Source organism: Pyrgilauda ruficollis, unplaced genomic scaffold, assembly GCF_017590135.1.
Source record: "Pyrgilauda ruficollis isolate IOZ18807 unplaced genomic scaffold, ASM1759013v1 scaffold85, whole genome shotgun sequence".
In the NCBI taxonomy this organism is placed as follows: domain Eukaryota; kingdom Metazoa; phylum Chordata; class Aves; order Passeriformes; family Passeridae; genus Pyrgilauda; species Pyrgilauda ruficollis.
Genome location: NW_024530488.1, coordinates 1,505,089 through 1,525,092, shown reverse-complemented (window position 1 = coordinate 1,525,092; position 20,004 = coordinate 1,505,089). Strand labels below are relative to the sequence as shown.

At 37.9% G+C, this 20,004-nt stretch overlaps 1 protein-coding gene across 11 annotated transcripts in view; it reads left to right on the top strand.

Annotated features, from left to right (window-relative positions):
• Positions 1-20,004, top strand: part of KDM6A (lysine demethylase 6A) — a 150,925-nt gene that overhangs the window by 23,559 nt on the left and 107,362 nt on the right. For all 11 annotated transcript variants that reach the window (XR_005956871.1, XR_005956872.1, XM_041487917.1 and 8 more), the window contains exon 3: positions 10,186-10,294. Coding sequence is in view for 9 of the 11 variants with exons in the window: in XM_041487917.1 (XP_041343851.1) it covers positions 10,186-10,294 (109 nt within the window). In the remaining 2 variants the exon portion in view is untranslated. The remainder of the gene's footprint in view (positions 1-10,185; positions 10,295-20,004) is intronic.

Here is a 20,004-nt window from a genome sequence, read left to right as displayed (position 1 = left end):
GTGTATGAGCCACATTCACATCCTGGTTTATGAATGGTGCTAACAGAACTTCTGATGTTCAGTGCTGATCCTCACAGCTCTTTCAGGGTACTCTGTCCTATTTCAAATTTCTGGTTGTGGATTTCACACCTCAGTGGGTTTATAAAATGCTTTTTAACAATTTGATTATTGTTTTAAACATTTTTGGGTTTCTCCCTGGTTGTGAGAGATGAGCAGTTTTAGTGCTTAGAACTGCTGATTTGGTCACGTAAATGCTGGCTTAAAGATTTGGTTTCCATAGAGTGGAATCCACATTGTGCCATTTTTTAGTCTACAAATAGACATTTTTAAGAGACAAATGGCCATTAGCTATTTTCTGTTTGGGACTGGTGCATGTAATGAGCAGTGTGAGGTTTGTGGATTGTGTGTAAACTTCTAATTAAGAGAAGTGCACAAGATTGACTTTCAGAAATTAGTATGTTCAGGATGTATATTGCTTTTCCTAAAGTGTGGGCACTCATTTTAAAGGCAGTTATTTAATAAACTCATAAAATTCTATGGGTCAGGGTATGTGGTAGTGAAAGGTACCACATACCAGCAGAAGGGCATATTGCACTTTTTCTAGTTGGGCATTGTGTTTAAGATTCCTTGGATATCTTTGTGTTGGAAGGAACATCATCATCATCATGGAACTGAGAACTCAGAATTGAGTTTGTGTTTAAGTACTGTGTTTGTAGTGCTCTGCCAAGGCAGATGGTGGTGTGCCCAAACACCCCAGTCAGTACTCACCCCTAATGGATTGCATTTTTCTCAATCCAGCTGTTTGTTTTAACACAAAATCCTCCTTTTCTACCCAAGGTGATGCTGTAGTTGTGGATGGGAACAGGATGGCTGGAACAGAGTTCTCTATATAGGTGGAAGCTTAGTGTCTGTCATTCTGCCTCTGTCCTGCAGAGAATTGTCATGGTCTCTTTTGGCTCAAAAGTGAGGTTGACTCTGGAATCTGGTACCTATGGCACTTGTGATGAATACTGACAAGTCAAATATAAATCCTTGTTTTAAATAAAGTGAAGCCTTGAATCTTGATCTTTGTAGATTTAAGTCCTTAGATAGTGTAGTTTTAATGATAGAGATAGTTTTAACGTGCTGGAGTTTCTTGTGAATTTTTTGTTCATTCCATTTCCTTCCTATAATAAAATTGGTTTCTGGCCTGCTGCACTTACTAGGAACTTCATCCTTTGAAGCTGTCTCTGTTTTCTAGTTCAGTAGTGTCCCTGGAAATACATACAGGATAGATGGAGAATTGGCATTAAGCTTCATACAGAAATGTTTTCCCACTTGGTATTTTTTAATGTCCATCTGTATTTTGGATGTCAAATTTGATAGGGCTTGGGAAGCATTATTCAAGAAGGAGATCTTACATCCAGCTCCAGGGAAATGTTAATGAAAACAGGCTATGGTGACAACCTGCCCAGCTGTTCACCCTGCAGCTGCAGGAGTCTTTAGGATGTTTTGCCTGTGACAATCCACTATCAGGTTTTACTGATCAGAAGACTCTGCTGGCCAGTTCCCAAGCAATGTTTTGGTTGTATTGTCATTTTAGTTGGTGTTTAGTGCACATTATGATGAAAATGCATACTAGTAGCTAAAGTAATTTGGACTTGGGCTTTGTAATGCATAAATGTAAAATCTGAAGTCTCTATGAATATACCTCCTCTAACTGTTACTGTCACAGAGCAGAAATAAGACATTTATTCTTTCCTGGAATAAGGTTCACCAGCTCTTCCATTCAGAAGTGGTGGTGCTCATTAGCTGTGGACTGTATCCAGAGGATTGTATTCCTCCTATTTCCTCATTGCAATTTCTTTTTGTTCAGATAGCCACACAAGGGGGGAAAAGGTGAGGCATAAGGCTGGGTGTTTGCTGGCATGAGCACACAAGGTTTACACCTCTTGATGGGAATTATTGTGGTGCTTTTCAAGGTGTTTTCTACCCATAAAGTTCTCCTCCAAAACATTCTCTATGCAGGCTGGTTTTCATGCACATTTGGTTATGTTCCAGTGTTGCTCATTTTTATATGTGAACATAATTGTGTCAGCATAATTAAGCAGCCACAGAGGAGAAAATATGAATGGCTGTGGAAAAAGGAACGTGATATGTGGATTGTACCTAATATGGGAGATTTCAGTGATGGGATGGAAAATCCTTGGGGTGGATCCTTCTGCTGCACTGGCTGTGCTGACTTTAAAAGTACCAGCATTGTGAGACTCCTTGAAATAGTGATATTTCAGTATTTAAAACCAGGTTCATTCCATTTAGATTTTTTTTTCCTTTGTGTCTTAATGTGCTTTTACCAATTCTGTATCTCCTGTGGTGCTGAAAATTCCACACTTCCCACCTTATTAGCATTAGTTTTTACACTTTCTTTATGAAACAGCTCCTGACCCATTTTCACTTCCATTCTTCTAAAATAAGTCATCTTTTCCTTGTATTTTCAGACTAAGCTACCAGCCATATTATTTCTGAGTACCAGGCCACCTCTAGTGCTTGAACCCCTTTTGGGGCTGAAGTTTAGACTGGGCAGATTGAGCAGAGCAATTGGTGGTAGCTTTAAAATATTTTTTAATAGTTGCCTTTATAAATTGCCTAGTATTCAGACAACACAGAAAAATCATTCTGTTAAGTCTGAAACTAGGTATTTTCATAAATGTGTATTTGTTGTGTCAGTCTTGGTAGACACTGTCTTGTGCATATTACGTACATTGTTTTCTATTTAATACCTCTTTTTTTCAAGTTCTTTATTTCATTGTCATTCTTATGCTTGGTGCCTGATAGTGTTACATTTCCAAAGACTTGTGCCCAGATCCAGAGATATTTGCATAAATAAGTTATTCTGATCCTTTTTTCCTTAGGTAAAACAGGCAGCTGTTAATGCAGATTCTGGCTTTATTTGTGGGTGGGTTTCTATGTTTGGTTGTATTTTTCTATGTTGATTTTTATTATATTTCCAAAATAATTTATCCAATGAAAACAAAATGAGCTATTTATTTGTTATGTCATATCTTACTTAAAATCTGTATGAGACTCTGTGGACTCCTAGATAAAACTGGTTTAACATAATAAAAGATAAATTTATGTATCAATTTTAGCTTTCTAACTTCTGAAGTATGACGTACCACACCTCATTTGTGATGTTCTGTCTTGGTATAGGTGAGAAATGCTAGAATAAAATCAGATTTAGTGGTCTTGAATTTTAGTGTCTGGTGAACTATTCATGAGCTTGAAAAATTGCTAAATTAAGGTGCTGCAATTCTACTTGAAATAGACTTACTATGGTAAAAATAGCCAAAAAGATGTTCCTATAGTCTCAGATAAAAACAATGTTCCAATTGCCTGTAAAAAAAATCTACCACCACTTGGAAAAAAAAAGGAAGTCACTTGTGTGTGTTCGTTTGTGCTCTTTGGTAGAGATTACCTGTGAATGATTTTGAATTATGAAATTCCATGTAAAATGTGCCATAATCTCCTGAGTCATCTGATTATTAAATACTTTCAGGGACAGGATAGAGGTGATTCTGTTTGCTAATAATTTAGAATTTCTAGAAATGATGTAGGTGTGTGTGTATGTACATAGACATTGATATTTGTAAATTCATTTAACTGTATTTAAAAGAAATGAGAGGATTGCATCCTCCAGGTGGACTGAGAATTAATGTGGAGTGATTCACCACATAGACTCCAGTCAACAAATTTTTCATAAAATCCAGTTGGTTATGGACACTGTCAGCTGCAAAGAACTAAGCTTCCTGTATTTTATGTATGTAAACTATTTTTAATATGTAAACTATTGAGTTTGCATCTGTCTGACAGAAAACACGTGTCAAGAATGTCTTGCAACTGTTCTGTATTCAGGGGAGGCAGGTTGGGTTTTTCACTCTCTGCTAAAATGTCACTTTTCTCCATTTAATCATTGATTTGCATGGATTCTGTTTTGTATTCTGTTCTGCAGTTCTATGCTTTTTATGAAGCAATATCCCTCAGTTTTCAACAATAATTGAGTTATGTTAATTTTCCCTTGTAAACTTAGCAACCTTGACCTTACTTCTGCTACTTATTGTGTCATCTCTCATCTACCACAGACATCATCTGAACAAAAAATATTTGTTATATCTTCAGAATAATCTGGAAGCACAAAAGTCTTAGACTACAGCAGTGGCTTTTAAAGAAAATTCATCAAAATTGTGACGGTCAGGCTGTGCGTGTAGCTCATTGTGCAGCTGCTTTTCTTTACTGCCTGCACTGTTTATTCTTGTATCCTGTTTCATTAAGCATTAGTCATAAGAAAAATAAATTAGCCAAAATTGATGATAAATTTCTTGAGAAATGTTTGAGGAGGATCAGTTTCTGTTGTTCTATACTAATTGTCTTTGAAATTATGAAGACTTTGATCCTAAGAGTTATTAGCAGACTAGAATAAGCTCACAGCATTCCAATATGCCATAGAAATTTTGCAAGAACAAAGTTACTGGAGAGGCCAGTTCATATTTTTGCTTCTTGAGGCCTGAATGTTTTGGGGTGTGAGCATATTTGTGTCCAGCAAGCTGCACTTTCAGCACTCCTGCTGAGGCTTTTGAAATAGCATAGTCCATACATGAAATACAAGCAGAGTAAATGTGTGAAATTGAGAGAGAAATTTTATAACAGAATATGAGTGTTGCAAATACAGAGCATATAAAGAAGCTTTGAAAGCTGTAGTGGGAATTGCTATTGAATAAGAAAGTAAAGGAAGTTAAGGATATTGTGCCAATACATAATATGAGAGCCTTCAGTGGAGGATCTGCTGCATTAATCTAGGTTATCTTCAGTCAAATAAGAATGGTGTGCTTTTCTCTGCAGAAGTAAATGAGATGTTCTTGTAAATCATCTGCAGCTCAGAAGGTGATGTGTATCCAGCCAGTCATTGATGGGGGAAAAATAGTTTAAACTTCTGGAGCATTCAGGCTTGTTTTTTTTTCCTTTGCTTAGCTGAAGCGAGCCGTGTTCGCACCTCCATTGCTGCAGAGCGGGAGCTGGAGCTTCACCAGGAGCTTCTCTTGGTGGTAGCAAATTATTGTCATTGTTGTTAGCAAATTGTGTGTGCATTTTGGTGAATTGTGGCAAGGAGGAAGGGATGGGAAAATAAGCCTTTCAGAGGCTCCTCAGTGGCACTGAGGGAGGGAGAAGGAGCCCAGCAGACAGCACTTGTGCCTTCCTGGTCTGTAGGTGCCCCTCGGGCTGGCCAGTGGTAGATGGGTGATTGTCCATCTTTGGGGATTGTGGCTACTTTATTTTCCAGAAGGATAAAAGATCAGCTAATTAACATTCTGGTTTTAACCATTACTATAGTGTGTATTTTGTTTGTCAAGAGTCTGCTGATGTCTCCCTCCCCAATTTTCATGTGAATCTCTGTTCTCATTACCTGCTTACAAAGCCCATCCAGCTGGGTCACTGGAGCCACAAGAAAAGGAAGCACCCTCCCCCAGCTTATCTGCATATACAATAGTGTTTTATGTTGTGAAATTGAAGGTTTTAGGAACTTCTTGAAGCTTTGAATTTGTGATTTTACACTATATTGTCTGCATTGAAGTGCTGTGTTTTTCTTGAGCAGTTAATTTATTACCCAGTAAAATTCAAATAATTTCTTTCAGTGTATGTTACTGCCTGGTTGTTGCCATGTTAACAATTCAGATTGTTGGCTTCTTGCTTCCCAGTAGTTGCCAGGTTTTTTTTATGTTTTAAGTAAAAATTGCTGACTCAGTGTACTCCTCCATTTTCATATCATTAATATATTAAAGAATTAATAGTTAATATTTTATCACATTTGGCTGCTTAGTCCTTAGTTTCATTTTGGTCAGTCATGCTTGTCATGATTCAGAAAGGATAACATCATGTTATCTTCTTCAGAAACAATCTGAGCAAGCTGTATTGATTTTTGTCCTTTTTTTTAATACAGTTTTTTAACAGTAGTTTGAAATTGTGCTGTAAAATACAAACAGTTGCAACCAATGGTAATGGTGAAGTTTTTTCCTCATATTAATTGAAATAGAAATAGCATGGTCCTTTTTATTTATAAAGCAGAGCTGTAATGTTTAAGTGAGTCTGTATACAATATTAAGAATTCTGGTTTCATCTGTTGGATTTATCAGTTAGATTTGTTTGGGTTGGGTATATTTACTTATTTTGTTATGGTATATTCTCAACTCTAGGGACTTTCATTCATGAAATGACATCATATTAATAATGACCAAAATTGGCATTCAGTTTATGGTTTTGGGGTTGGTTTTTTTTTTTTTTTGTGTGTGTGGGGGGGTTTTTTTTAAATTATTATTTGTTTTTTGTCTCATTTGTTTGTTTTTTGTGAGTGTGAGGAAGGAATGGTTTTAAAACAGAGGGGGGAAAAAGAATCCAGTTCCTTATCCATTGGAATGAAAGTAGGGAACACAAAGAGATCTGGTAGTACATTTTAAAGGTTATTCTAGAATGATTTCTTCCTTTTGTGAACAGATTTTGCTAGCTTTCTGTGAGTTGGTAAATACACTGGGCCTTTTTCTTCACTGTACTGTATTTAAAGGTGTCCCAAGAACCGACAGCTGAATCTGTGCAATCAGGACGCCCCCAGTCATGAACTATGATGTAATGAGAGGGGATTTGTGTGACAATAGTGTATTACTTCGGTTGAAGGTGGCAAACAACATGAATATTGTTACTTTTTTAGTGTCATATAAGTCAGTTTCTTTTCCTGCAGCCATTCCTGCCTTGGTTTCCTGCTTCTGCTCTGGTTGCCCCACTGCAAAGCAGCTGTGGGTGATTATTTTGCCAAGTTCCTAAATTCTACAGGTTTCCCTTTTATCTTCTTGTAGCCTTGAACAAAGGGAAGGAAGTGTATGATGTTGTGTAGCAATCTTCCTTTTCATTTCAGGGTCTTTCTCTTTCTTGTTAATTTGTCAATACTGGCAATTCTCAAGCCTGACTCCATTGAATGCACTTAGAGATCCATACAGTGTGGAGAAACAACAATGCTTAAAAACCTCAGGGGTTTTTAACTTCCTTAGAATTCTTAGTGTCTCAGATAATTTAAATGTGTTATACAAGTAGTGCCATAGGTGGCCTTTGCAGTTAAAGAACCACTAAAATGAGTTCTTTTGATTTTTCCTTCAAAGAAAACACATACAGATAGGTGCAGTTGTGACCTCCCTTTTACATCCATTCATTCAACAGAGGCAAATTCTTACCTGTGCAGAAAAATACTTGTTACTTGGTAAAGATCTTTGTGGATGGGTCTGGTAGGCGAGAAAGTTTATGGACCAAAACCAAAGTTGGGAAAGTTTTTGCCTGGTCACTCTGCCCTGACTGGGAAGAGCAGGAGCCACACGATGACCAAGCTGCTGGCCCAGGGGCTGATTTGGTGTTCCCACCAAGGAAGCAATGCTTGCTTTTAGTTTCTCTTTCATTTTGTTAGAATGTGCTGGAAGAATTGAAAAGATTCATTTGAAACAGCCTTCTCAAGTTAAGTTTGCATAAATATGAGTGTGTTGCTGATTATGTTGCAAACCAGTTAGAGGTCAGCAGAGAGGGTTTGCATTAATGGTGTAATTGAATTGCTCTTACAGGAACAGATAATTTACAGTTAACTGTGGCTGAAAAGGGAAGTTCTGGTGTCTTAGGCCTTGCCTTGTGCTGGCATCAGTGAGATGGCTTAGTGCAGTGTCTTCAGTTTGTGCTCGAACATAAAGGGAAAATCTGCCTTGTTGAGAATTGCTCTGAGCCGTGTGAAAGGCTTGGGCACAGGTTTTTACATCCCTACTACAGACAGTGCTTCAGATATGTGTGATACCTCTTTTAATGAGGATTTACTTAAAAAGGGGCTGTGAGAACATTGAGGGTCCCCAAACACTTAAACGTTAAAGTGTGTGTGATTTATAATTTCCCTGAACATCTGTACAGAAAAATCCTGTTACATTTCTTCATGAAGTCAAGTTCTCCTTAAACATCTGCAGCCTAATTCAGGAAATAAGCTGTCCTGGCTTCCTCTCCAGTATTTATTGTAGGCTGCCTGTTGTGGTGGTAGCATATCTTTTGTATGCTGTGAATTGCAGAAGATAAAATACCAATTTAAGAAAATATCAAAATTTTACTATTTTCTTCAGCAGCTTTAGCAAGTATTGCAAAGCGTCAGAAAAAGTGAAGCCTATCTACAAATCAGTGTGTAACAATAACATCAGGGCACCATCAAAAATTGTGTTATGATTAGTACAAATCAAGAGAGGAGACCAAAAAGTGGAGTGAGGAAGCCAAAAACAAGGTCCTGCACAAAGATATTTGCAGATGGCTTCAGCTAGTGAACCTGATGTTAAGAGTCAGTCCATACACAAATAGTGATCTTAAGAAATATACTTTACACCTGTGTTTTGCTTCTGATTTTAGGGATGATATTCTTTAGATGGAGAATTGGCTGACTGCAAGAGGTGTTCATAGTGATGGGAATGAAATTAAAGGAGTTGTAGCTTTGATCCATGGTGAAAGGAATTTCAGTCCTTCCACTGCAGTTTGTTTGGGCAAAGCTTGCAAATACAAATCTAAATTTGGTATCTTCAGAACATGGCCAAATAGCTGCAGTTTGAAATAGGTACTTTAAGTTTATGTAAACATATTTAATGTTTTATTAAATCATTTTAATACCACATGTACACCCAAAGCTCTGTAGCAGCATAGCTTTGTTTTGATTCCTCAGAACTTTGCCTCTGAAAACAGCCATAAAATAAGGCTTTTCTGGACTTGGAAGTAGGTGAAAGTGTGTGGTACACCTCAGTCTTGGGGTACAAACTGTGACCCACTCAGAACAGATTAGATCAATAGTTGGGTTCTCCACAGATGTGTTTTAACTATTTCCTAGCATTTCCTCTTTTATTTTTTTGGCATTTCTCATTTTGATGATTACTAAGAGTGTACTCAAAGTAAATTATAAGCATGTGCATGGCTACTGATTTAAATATTCAGCTTGTATCTCCCTCCTCCTTTTGAGTACAGAGTTTTAATAAAATCTCTTAGGAAAGCTCCTCATTTCACAGAATCACAGAATATGCTGAGTTAGGTCCCATGGTCTTTGATTACTGTCTTGTCATAAAATCAAGGAGTTCATAATTGCAACCAAATTTGAAACATACACCATAAATAGGTGAAAGTCATAGATTAACCAGCTGGAATTAGAATTTGTTGAAGTCTGTCTGGCTTTTGAGAACTGTGCTTGGCAAGGACCTTCCCTCCCATATAAGTGTGTTCAACTGCTTCAGTTCAATGGCTAGTAAGTTCAGAAAGTTGGGAAAGTGATTTTATTTATTTATTTACTCATTCCCAAAGTGCAAACAGGGTCAGGAGGTAAATAGGGTCATGAGCTAAGGATGTAATAGGTTAAAGATCATGGCAGTTACGGTGAATAGAAGGTGTCAGTTCAGTTGTTAAAAATGAAAATAAAAGTTGTGTTCATTTGCTTCTGTGTGTGTCACTTAAAAACTGGGGCAAGTTTTCTCAAACTGAAATAATTTCTAATTGGATTTACATTTCTGGCTTTAGCTTTTCTTAGTCTACAGTAGGAGGAAGTAAATTATTTTACAACATGCTAGATGTGAAAAGAATCGGATCTTGGGAAACACATATGAAGATACATAAATTGCGTAAAGAAATATGTTGAGATAGTGTGTTCTTTGGTTCAGCAAAAATGCAATGATAACTGTTCAAAAATGAATAAGTAACTGTTAAATGCAAAATTATTTCTTTAGGGGAAAAATCAACACAATGAGCATAAAATCAGAGGTTTCTTTCTTGCACATTGGAAAGAATGAAATAAATCCTTTTGTGTTTCATTGATTTTAAAATTGTCATATAAGTTAGAGGTTTGTTTTGTGTTGGAAATCAAATGTCCACAGATAAACCAGAGAAAATTTCTGTTGTTCATTTATTGTCAATTTGCATTAGAATCAGTGAGCTTCCAAATCTGTTCTGTCTTTAGCATTACATTTCTTCTTTGAAAAGTGACGCTGACTCCGTTAGTGAGAGTGTTTGTAGATCTCATCTTTCAGGCTAATAAAAAACTTTTTTATTTCTCAGAAAATGTATTATTTGCTTTAATAAAGTACAGAATTTTGAAAACCTTGTATTTCTTTTTCCCAGGCTGTTCGCTGCTATGAATCGCTAATTTTGAAAGCTGAAGGAAAGGTCGAATCTGATTTCTTTTGTCAGTTAGGTCACTTCAACCTCTTATTGGAAGATTATCCAAAAGGTAAGAATTTTTATTTCTTCTGATAAATGTCTCTGGGAAATTGTTTTTCAGTGTAGCTGACACAGTAGAATGAAAAATACTGGGCTAAGTCGCTGTTTTCTTGATTTGTACTGTATTTCAGAGTCCATAAAAGAATTAAGACTTGGGATATCTTTACAAAAACAACTTTATTCTTACTTCTCATTCTTTTTTATTTTAATGGAAAACAAAAACCCAACCAAAACACTCCTGGTTCAGGTATGAATATGAAGTTGGCTGGCAGGCCCAGTGTCTGGTGGCACTCTGTTGGGGTATGGGTGAGAGCTGGGTAGAACAGGTCCGAATATTTACTTTTTTTCCCATGGGATGTCTTTTTTTCATTATCATTGATTTTTAATTTTGACATGAATTCAGATCTGTGTAGGAAAACAAACAACACTCCCACCCTGAAAATGTGTACTCCCACCTCCCCATGCCTTTTTCCAAACACACAATGATGCTGGTTTAGAGTTTCCCTGGGATGCAGAAAGAGGGAGATGAGTTAAAACTGAGAGTAGTTCAGGAGCATCGCGAGGTGACTCAGGCTGGCTGTGGGCTGTTTGATAGCACTTTGTCTGTGGGTCCACTAGCTCTCTGTCTGACATTAAACAAGAGTGAGTTTGGCTTCTTGGGACCTTCATTTCTAAAGTGAGAAACATGTAGATTTGGTGCTGCTCAGGAGGAATTTGCTGGTATCTAAATTTAGTCTGTAAATTCAGAAGGGTTTGGGTGATGGAGGCATCTGTCTTGCACCTCAATCCCATCCAATGAGTGGAATATAACCACTGGTGTTTCCAAATCCAGAGGCATGGGAAAGGCATCTGTCTTGCACCTCAATCCCATCCAATGAGTGGGATATAACCACTCATTTCCAAATCCAGAGGCATGGGAAGACCTGCAAGGAGCATGGCAGTATGCTGTCTCTAAAATTTAGTGAAGAATAGTCTGATCCCATGCTTTTTTTTTGTTTTAAGAAAATTCTACCACTCCCTCTGCAAAAAAATGTACACCACTCTTTCTCATTAGCCTAATGAAGTTAGGTGTGAGTGCATTGTGATCTTCTGGACTTACTTTACTCAGCCAAACCAGCCCAGGATTATGGACTGACCTGTATTAACTCTGCTTTTGAGTTGATAACAGTTAAGAGTGACAGGACCAGGTGTTGCTGTGGATCAGAGGCAGGGTTTACTGATGGGGCATCTGCTTTGTACTCTGGATATGGTTTTAAAAACAAACATAAAAACTCCAGTTGATGGTTGGAAATATGAGTTCTCCAGAACTGTAAAAGAGTATTAGCACAATAATGTGAGAAGAAAGATTAAGCCATTAAAAATCTGAATTAAAGTGCTTAATACTTTCTTAGATACCTGTGTAAAGTCACATCTCAATTGTAAAAAAGCCTCAAGAAGACTAAAAGCTTTGTTAGTTATGGAATATTAAAAAACGTATGTGTATTTTCAGAGAAATATAGTAGTAGTTGAAAATACTGGAGGAATTTTAATTGATGTAGAAAGGGAAATTTAAGGTTCTTTTTTTATTAAGTGAGGGACATATGTTCCTGTTCACTGCAGTTTTTTGAACTCTAGTACGAAAGACTGTAAAACTATTGACCTCAATGCAGAAAGTCATAGGTGTTCTATAACTAATTTACTACTATTTGAAAGAAGTAGAATGTTTGTGTGCCCTTATAAAGGAAAAATAAATTTCATTCCATGATACAAATTTCGTTACTTTAATTACCATACATTCTAATAGCATTATAGTTAAATTTTATATGATTTAGAACAGAAAAGAGAGTTCAGAATGTTTTGATGTCACTAATGTATATTTTACCCAGATTTTAAGTCCTGAAGTTCTGGAAGTGTAAAATGTTGAAGGAGCATGGTATTCAGAACTATAAATCTTTGTAGTCTGAATTTAGTCAAAGTTATGGACAAGTCAGTGTGTTTAATAAATTTGATATAATTAATAAAATATCACAAGATAGTAGCATGTATAATGCTCCACAGTTTTTTTCCCTTAAAAGCTTGTTACTTAATTAAATATCTTCAATAAATGCATGCACCTTTGTATATAATGTATGAACTGTTTTTTTATAAAGGCAGAAGTGATAATGTTCTTTTTAAAAATGCTTGCTATGAAGTTTGTGCAGAGCAGAGTAAACTTCAAACTGTAGAACTGGGATCAGTGGTCAAGATGAAGCAGTGCTGGGATAGCAGATCTGGGTTTTGTGTTGGTAGTTTCTTCTCTTTATATCTGTCTCATTTTTTCACAAACATTGTCAGTGCAGGATCATGCAGCTGGGTGCGTTTTGTTGTATGTTCTTAGTGTTTTGATGTAGCTAATACCTTCTTGTGAATGTACTGGGACTGGAGGTCATTTCTTTGTAAGAATTAGGACTTAAACACCATAAGAGGGATCTTGAGAGAGAGTCATGGCAGGTTGCATCATTGAAACTCACATTATTGGTGCTGTTACTGCCCTTGCTGAATGTGCTCAGAGGGTATCAGGGACGGGCAGGCTCCTTTGAATGTGCAGTCAGCTGATGCTTGATACTGAAGTCCATTTAACTTTATTTTTTTTAGTGAAAGCTCTTAAATATTGTAGTTCCCTTGAAGTGCAGTATGTTTTCTGAGAGTCCTAGCCACTGAATTCCAGAATCAGTATGCTTTTATTTTTCTTCCTTGAAAAGCAGTACTTGTCTCCAAGAAAAGTTTTGAGTTCACATCAGAAATTACTGCATGGGGCTCTTTCTTCTCAGTGTTTTACCTGAACTTAGACTGGAGTGTCAGTGCCACTGCTAACCTTTAAAAGACCTGAAGCTGCTCTGCAGGTTTCAGTTTTCCAAAATGGAATAAGTTTGAATTGTGTTGATAGCTAAAGGGTTTTCTCTGCGGCCATGGAATGGTGTTGCTGTGTTATCAGCACTCTGCTGCTGTTAGGAGAAGGTCCTATGCAAGCGATCAGCCTTTTTTCAGATTTTGAATCCACTGAGACACAATGACTGTTATTCAGTCACTCATCACCAAGATTGCAGATGAATTGGTTTCAGCTTTGCCTGCATGTTCAGAGTGGTTTCTGTGCTCAGCTTTCCTTGTATTGATTGTGACTGATCAGAATTTGGCTTTGGGATTTCCTAAAATGGGAACGTGGACTCCTGGTGAAAACTATTTCATTTCCTCAGTAGAATTTTCTTAACTCTGATCTGATTCTTCCTCCTCTCTCTTTTGACAAGGCAGCTATTCCCAGCTGTTGGATTGTTTTGGAGGTTCCCAAGCCTTTTGTTGCCTGGGCATGCCCTTGGTGGCACCCTGGTGTCTGCGGGTTGCTTTCTTTGTGCTGGCACAGCTGAGCCTGCAGCTGTGTGGGGAACTGATCCAACTGAAAACAACCCCACACAAAAATGCTGTGCAGTTGCCCCAGAATGTGAAACCTCAGCCTCGGGGTTTTGCTGGAGGAGGTGGATGGGTTGTCATGGAGGCCTTTGGGTGCTGGGAGCATTCTGAGTTCAGTTAGGACTCCTGGTGTGAACCTCTGAACTGTTTGCTGCTGGATTCCGTGGGACACATGGGTTTTTTTTCCAAATTATTGTGCTCTGGTCTTGAAAGAAACGCATGTTCCACCGATAGCTGGAGTTCATTTTTCATTTCAACATTGGTTTCCGTAAGCAGTAAGGAGTGAAGATAGTGATGTTTTAAGGTTTGGGTTCTAGCTGACTTGAGTTCTAATTGACTGCTGTTTAATGAGCTCGTGGATTGACATCATCTGTGTTTTCCTCAGGGATCTTTTTTTTGCAGGAGGGTCACGTGCGTTGACCGTGTTCACTCTGTGACTTGGAGGACAGCTCACAGTGGCACAAGTGGGGATGTGCTTTAATCATTTGCCTCCTTGAATTGCTTTCTCTAAGCAAAATTCCTGGAAGTAGAAAATGCAGTTAATGAATGAATGATTTGAGAAAAACATGAATTTATTTGTGCCACAGTTACTAAAACACAGTAAATACTGTACTGATATAATTCTTACTGTTGTGCTCAAGTGGTAGTCTCCTTTTTAAGTGCTCTATGTCAGAACAGTTTTAGCAGTATTTATTTTGATTATAGATGGTGACTGCTTTGTCAAAAATACTAATATAAAAACATTTTAAGTTGTTTATAAGATAGTGTTTGTTAGTTCAGGGGCATTTTTTTAGTAATCATTAAGCTAAAATTTAAAACTGTACTAAAAACCCCCCAGAATGTTAATTGAGCAGCTCTTTTATTACGATGCAACCAAAACCTGAAATTTAAACACTTTGTGATTGTTCTCTTGTAAAGTTGTTTGGTTGTGAGAAACTCTCATATTCATCAATGTATGTGTGTTCCTTTGTACTTACAATTCCAGCTCCATAGGGAATTTCTCTCTGGTGGTTAAGGTCTTTCAGGAATTTGAAAGGAAGCATTGTTATTGGGAAGCATTTTTATGTGCTGTGCTCTGAGGTGCAGGGTAGTAGCGGTAATTTTATAAAATGTAAGGGAAAACTTCACAGCATGGACAGGATTGTGCTGATTCCTGCTGGGCTGTCTTGTCTTACTGAGGAGTCCTGAAGAACTAGAATGAATTAAATAGCTTGAATGAGTCAAGGAAGAGATGACTCTTTCAATAAAGTGTGATATTTGGGTTTAAGGGGTTTTATTTTGTTGTTTGTAACTGGTACTGACTGGTAGAATTTGAGTTGCTTCTATTTAGAGCTGTTTAACAGAATCCTGAAGATGAGATAAATTGTGGGTGGTTTAAATTTCAGGTGGTTTAAACTATTACGTGAAATTTCTGCAGAAAAAAGGATGCTTAGAACATTAAAATGTTCTTTATAAATTGTGTGTATGTGGAGCAGAGGTTAGCAGTCAACAGTTTTATTATAAAATATACCAAGGCCGTGTTTTTCACTGGTTGTCTGGAAATTTTCACTTTGGAAAGTGTTCTAAATAAACAATTGTTAAAAGACCTTTTTGTGTAATACACTCTTGAAGGATTTTTGAGCTTGATGAGAATCCATTGAGTTTCTTCACTGGTTCTCAGTATTTTAAGACTTTCACAGAGTTCAAGATCGAAAGGATTTATGTAACTGTAAACTTGTTGTCAAACTCTTGTATATCTTTCACATAAAATTCTTGATGGGACAGTGGTTTTCACACCACTTTGCTGCTGCATTACATTTCCAGATAGGGATGTGGAGCTCTTAATAAAATTTCTTAGAGGACCATTTGATGATTTTTCTGTCTTAAATCTATGCTTGTATTGCTTTTGTGTGTCAGCCTTCATTCTGTGTTAAAAGGAAGACATGCTTTAGGCTTCTTTGATTGTCTCTTTGGTACTTTCAGTACAAATCTCTGGAGGAAACAGACAGCAGCATCTGCCTGAGGCCTTAAAACAAAAGACCTGAGTGGCATTTTGCTGCTCTCACTTCCACATTTTTTTTGGTTATTACAGAATTGTAGAATCATGGGAGTTAGAAAAGACCTTTAAGATAACCTAGTCCAACCATTACCTCAGCACTGCCAAGGCCACCACTGAACTGTGTCCCCCTGCAACACATCCACATGTCTTTTCAATACCTCCAGGCATGGTGACTGCACCATTTCCCTGGGCAGCCTGTGCCAATGTCTGATAATCCTCTCACAAAGAGCCTTTTCTAAATAGCCAGTCTGTATCTCTCCTGGTAGAAATTTAGGCTGTTTTGTTTGTCTTGTCAAGACTTGTTGCTTGGAAGCAGAGCCAGTTGACACCTCACCTCTACAGCTGCCTTCCAGGTGCTTTGTAGAAGGCAACGAGTTCCCCAAGCACCTTTCCTTCTAGGCTAAGCACCCCTGCTCCCTCAGCTGCTCCTCTTCAGGGCTCTGCTCCTTCCCCAGCTCCATTGTCCATCTCTGAACACGCTCCAGCCCCTCAATGTCCTGCCTGTCCTGAGGGGCCCCAAACTGGATGCAGGATTTGAGGTGTGGCCTCACCAGTGCCCAGTACAAGGTGACAGTCGCTGCCCTGGCCCTGCTGGCCACACCACTGGTGACACAGGCCAGGTGCCATTGGTCTCTCTTGGCCCTCATGTTCATCCAGCTGGTGACCACCACTCCTTTTCCACCAGTCACTTTCCAGTCCCTTTTCCCCCAGCCTGAGGAGTTGTTGTGACCCAAGTGCAGTACCCAGCACTTGGCCTGGTTGAAACTCAGCCCTTAATCCTCTTGTCCAGGTTGTGGATGAAGATACCAAGCAGGAGTGACCCCACATTGAGCGCTGGAGAGCACACCTGGTGACCAGCTGGATGTAATTCCATTTCCCACCATTCTGAACCTGCCCATCCAGCCCGTCTAGTGTTTACCCAGCAAAGTCAGTTCTATTGGCTCAGGCTTGGAATTTTCTCACCTTTTGATGTCTTCAATTTTATGGCAGAGTGGTTTTCATCTTTGCTGGGTTAAAACACCATGGTGGGTAAAACCTGCACTATATATAAGCTGTTTCTGCAGCCTGCATGTATCTCTTAGATGCTTAATGAAGATTCATTTTTTTCCTGGAAGCAGTCAGATTTAAATAAAGAGATGTGCTCTTTCCAAGCTTCCCTTGTGCAGTTCTTCAGCTGATTTTCTATTTTACTATTAGTTTTCACATCAGATAAGCACTAGGAAATATTAATGCTTGTTTAAAAATTAAATTAAAAATAGTTGTGTTTAAAAAACACATACTGTTTTACACAGACCAATACAGAACTTTGGTTTGTATTAAAGTTTTCTTTTCAGGGTATGTCGTCAAATTAAAGCTTGCTGTTTCTAGGTTCAGTAAGCCAAAAATTTGTGTTAGTCGCATTTAGCCTTGCAAGGTGCCACTAGATGGTGTTAGTATGTAGTTCACTTTCTTCTTACTCAAGCACTAAAATACTCCAACTGCTCCATGTTTGCATCACTTTGAAGGCCTCTTAAGTTTTAAGGTGTCATAAAGTAGGTTTATTAGAGCAGATCATAAAAGCCATGCTCTGTGACTGCACGATTGGTGATGAAATGTGCTAAAGGTGACAAGTGGGTGGTTGTCACTCAGTCTAGACATTTTTCCGTCCCACTGTCACCTTTTTTGTTTGTTTAGGTCAAGTATGTAGATTCTGGAAACAAAGAAGAGATTGTCTTATCTTACTACTGAAACTAAGTTTTGCCAACATCCTATGAACTTAAGTAGATGAAAAAAAATCCTGAAACCACATCAATCAAATTTGTTTTTTATTCTCTATATGATACCAAGGAATCTTAAACAGGGAGGAATAAGGAACAAGTGTCATCCATGTCCTGCTTCTGACATGGCCCTTGGTCCTGTCATAGTAGGAGAGGAAGGTAATCTCTTAGGGGCACATAACAAAGTCTGTCAGGGTTAAAGTAACCATACATATTGCAAAGTGGGTAGTTCTGGGTGACTAAAAACCTGTAGGAGGAAACCAGTGTGTGAACTCATTGAGGGTCAGCTCTGCACGAGGTGCCTGAGGTTTACAGACAGATTCTGAAGAGAGCCTGAGCTGAGGAGGATTCTCCCTGTTCAATGGTTGCAATTCTTTTAGAAAGGTGGTGTTTTGCTTTTCAGAGCTATTTCAGGTAAACATTTTATTTTCATCAAACGATATAGCTGATGGTGATTGACTTGAAAAGCTGTGTATAGCTTTGTGTTGGACATGTCCCCTCCTCTGGGGAGGATGGTAAATACTGAATCTGCCACTCACAGGGTTTTCAGGAATGTGATCGCAAGGATTACATGTTAGGAAAATAATATACATGGCCAGGTTTTGGAGAGAGGTGTTCATAGCAAGAGTGTCAGCTGATACAGTAAGAAATTAAATAAAGGACAGCAGGTGGGAAATAGGTAACTGAACACTTCTTTTAGTAATTGTTAAGTATTGTTTTGGGTGTCTGAATGTGGTCTGTCAGTTTTGTGCTTTTAAGAGCTTTCTGTGGTTGACTACAAAAAGTAGTTGAGGATGAGGCAAGAGGCATTGTCCTGCTGTTGATACTCTGTCCTGTTCTTTGAGTCCAGACATGCATTTTCTGGATGTTTGTGAGTGTTTCACATGCAGGGAAAAGAGAAGTTTTTATGTCCTTTATTGTCTTTATACAGTTCCATATGTGTAAGAATTTCAGTGGCAAAGTTTTAAATTGAAAAAGCTCAATAGTAAGTTCCTAATCAAAAGATTGTCTGCAGAATCCTGCTGTGCCTAAGAGTGATTTCAAAGCACTCATTTTATAGTGCTTAAGACAGACATCATAACTGAAATGGGGTAATTCACTTGTATATGTAAAAATGAGAGTTGACCCTGTGTTGAAAGAGGAGCAGTAGTTGATAGAATCTTTTTGTGACAAAAATTGTCTCACTTTGGAATGACCAGTCTTGGATCAAAAGTAAAGGTGCAAAATGATATTTCAGCCTTTAGTGTTGGGATTTTTTTTGTTATTGTTCATTTTTGTTTGTTCTCAATTTTGTTTTTTTTTTTTTAATACTACTAATCTGCTGCATGACCCAAGTAACTAGGATTTTTTTGTTTTTTAATAAACCAGGGAGTATCTGACTGTAGGCACATATCATCCTACAGTCAGAATCATAACACTGATAAAGCACGCCCTCTGTTACAGATAGGGACTTCTGTAAAATTCTTGTGACTCTGCAGGTGCAATTAATTTTTTTTTTCTTATTTTAGAATAAAGTTTGTATTTTGAGGGATTTGCACTTATTTTCTGTAGATACAAAGTTAATTTAAGGGAGAAGTTGCTTGTAGTTCCACAGTACATGCTTTAGATAAGGTACTAATTTCTACACCATAAAATACAGAATAAATGCATGCTTATTGGTGACTCAGGGACTATGAAATACGATAGGATTCAAAATTTATGGTTCATGTTTTCCTTTATATCTAGGTTGGTTCAGTTTTTCAAAAATCTTGCTTTCATAAATTGATTTCTGGCATCTCATGTAAGATTCTTCTTAGGGATATGCTTGATTAGGACTATTTCATGTTGGTTCTGTCAAAAAGAACATTTTATTGAATTCTTTTTTTTCTGTTTTTCTGTTCCTTTAATCCTTTTCAGCAGAACTTGAGTGCTCATGGAGCAGATATTTAATGTAGGTATTCAGTGTAGTTGTAAAAGGGGCTGAAATCAGATTTCAGAGGTAACTACTGTTAGTTGAGCACTTGATAATACTAAATGGTAGCACTTTTTAGTTGTCTGACTTTCCTGAGGAGGAAAGGGACATTTAGCTCTGGTTTAAGGGAGCCCTCCGTGATTCATCCTTTTTTAGAAGAACTCTGAGAATTTTAGCATTTCATCTGCAAGAAGTAGAAAGGGAATAGTGTTAGCCTAGAACAGACTGGATCCCTGGGTGTTTCTGAAGCCACCAGGAGGATTGGGCATTTCAGACACTGAGGAGAACTGAAGTGTCCTCTTTGTTCCTCTGGAAGAGAAATGTGGCTCCTTGGAATGGAGGTCTTATCTTCTTATCGCGTAAATATAAACAGACTTCAGCAGTCCACGCTTCCCATGTGCTTGTTTTTAATTGTAACTGAGCTTGGCACATGGAATGATCACTTCAGCTGTTCCTGTGGGAAGCTGATGAACTTTATTGAAGAATGGAAGAGTTAGAAAAGAAAATCACAGCCAAACATCCTTTTTCTTAAAGAAAACTGATAGAATGTC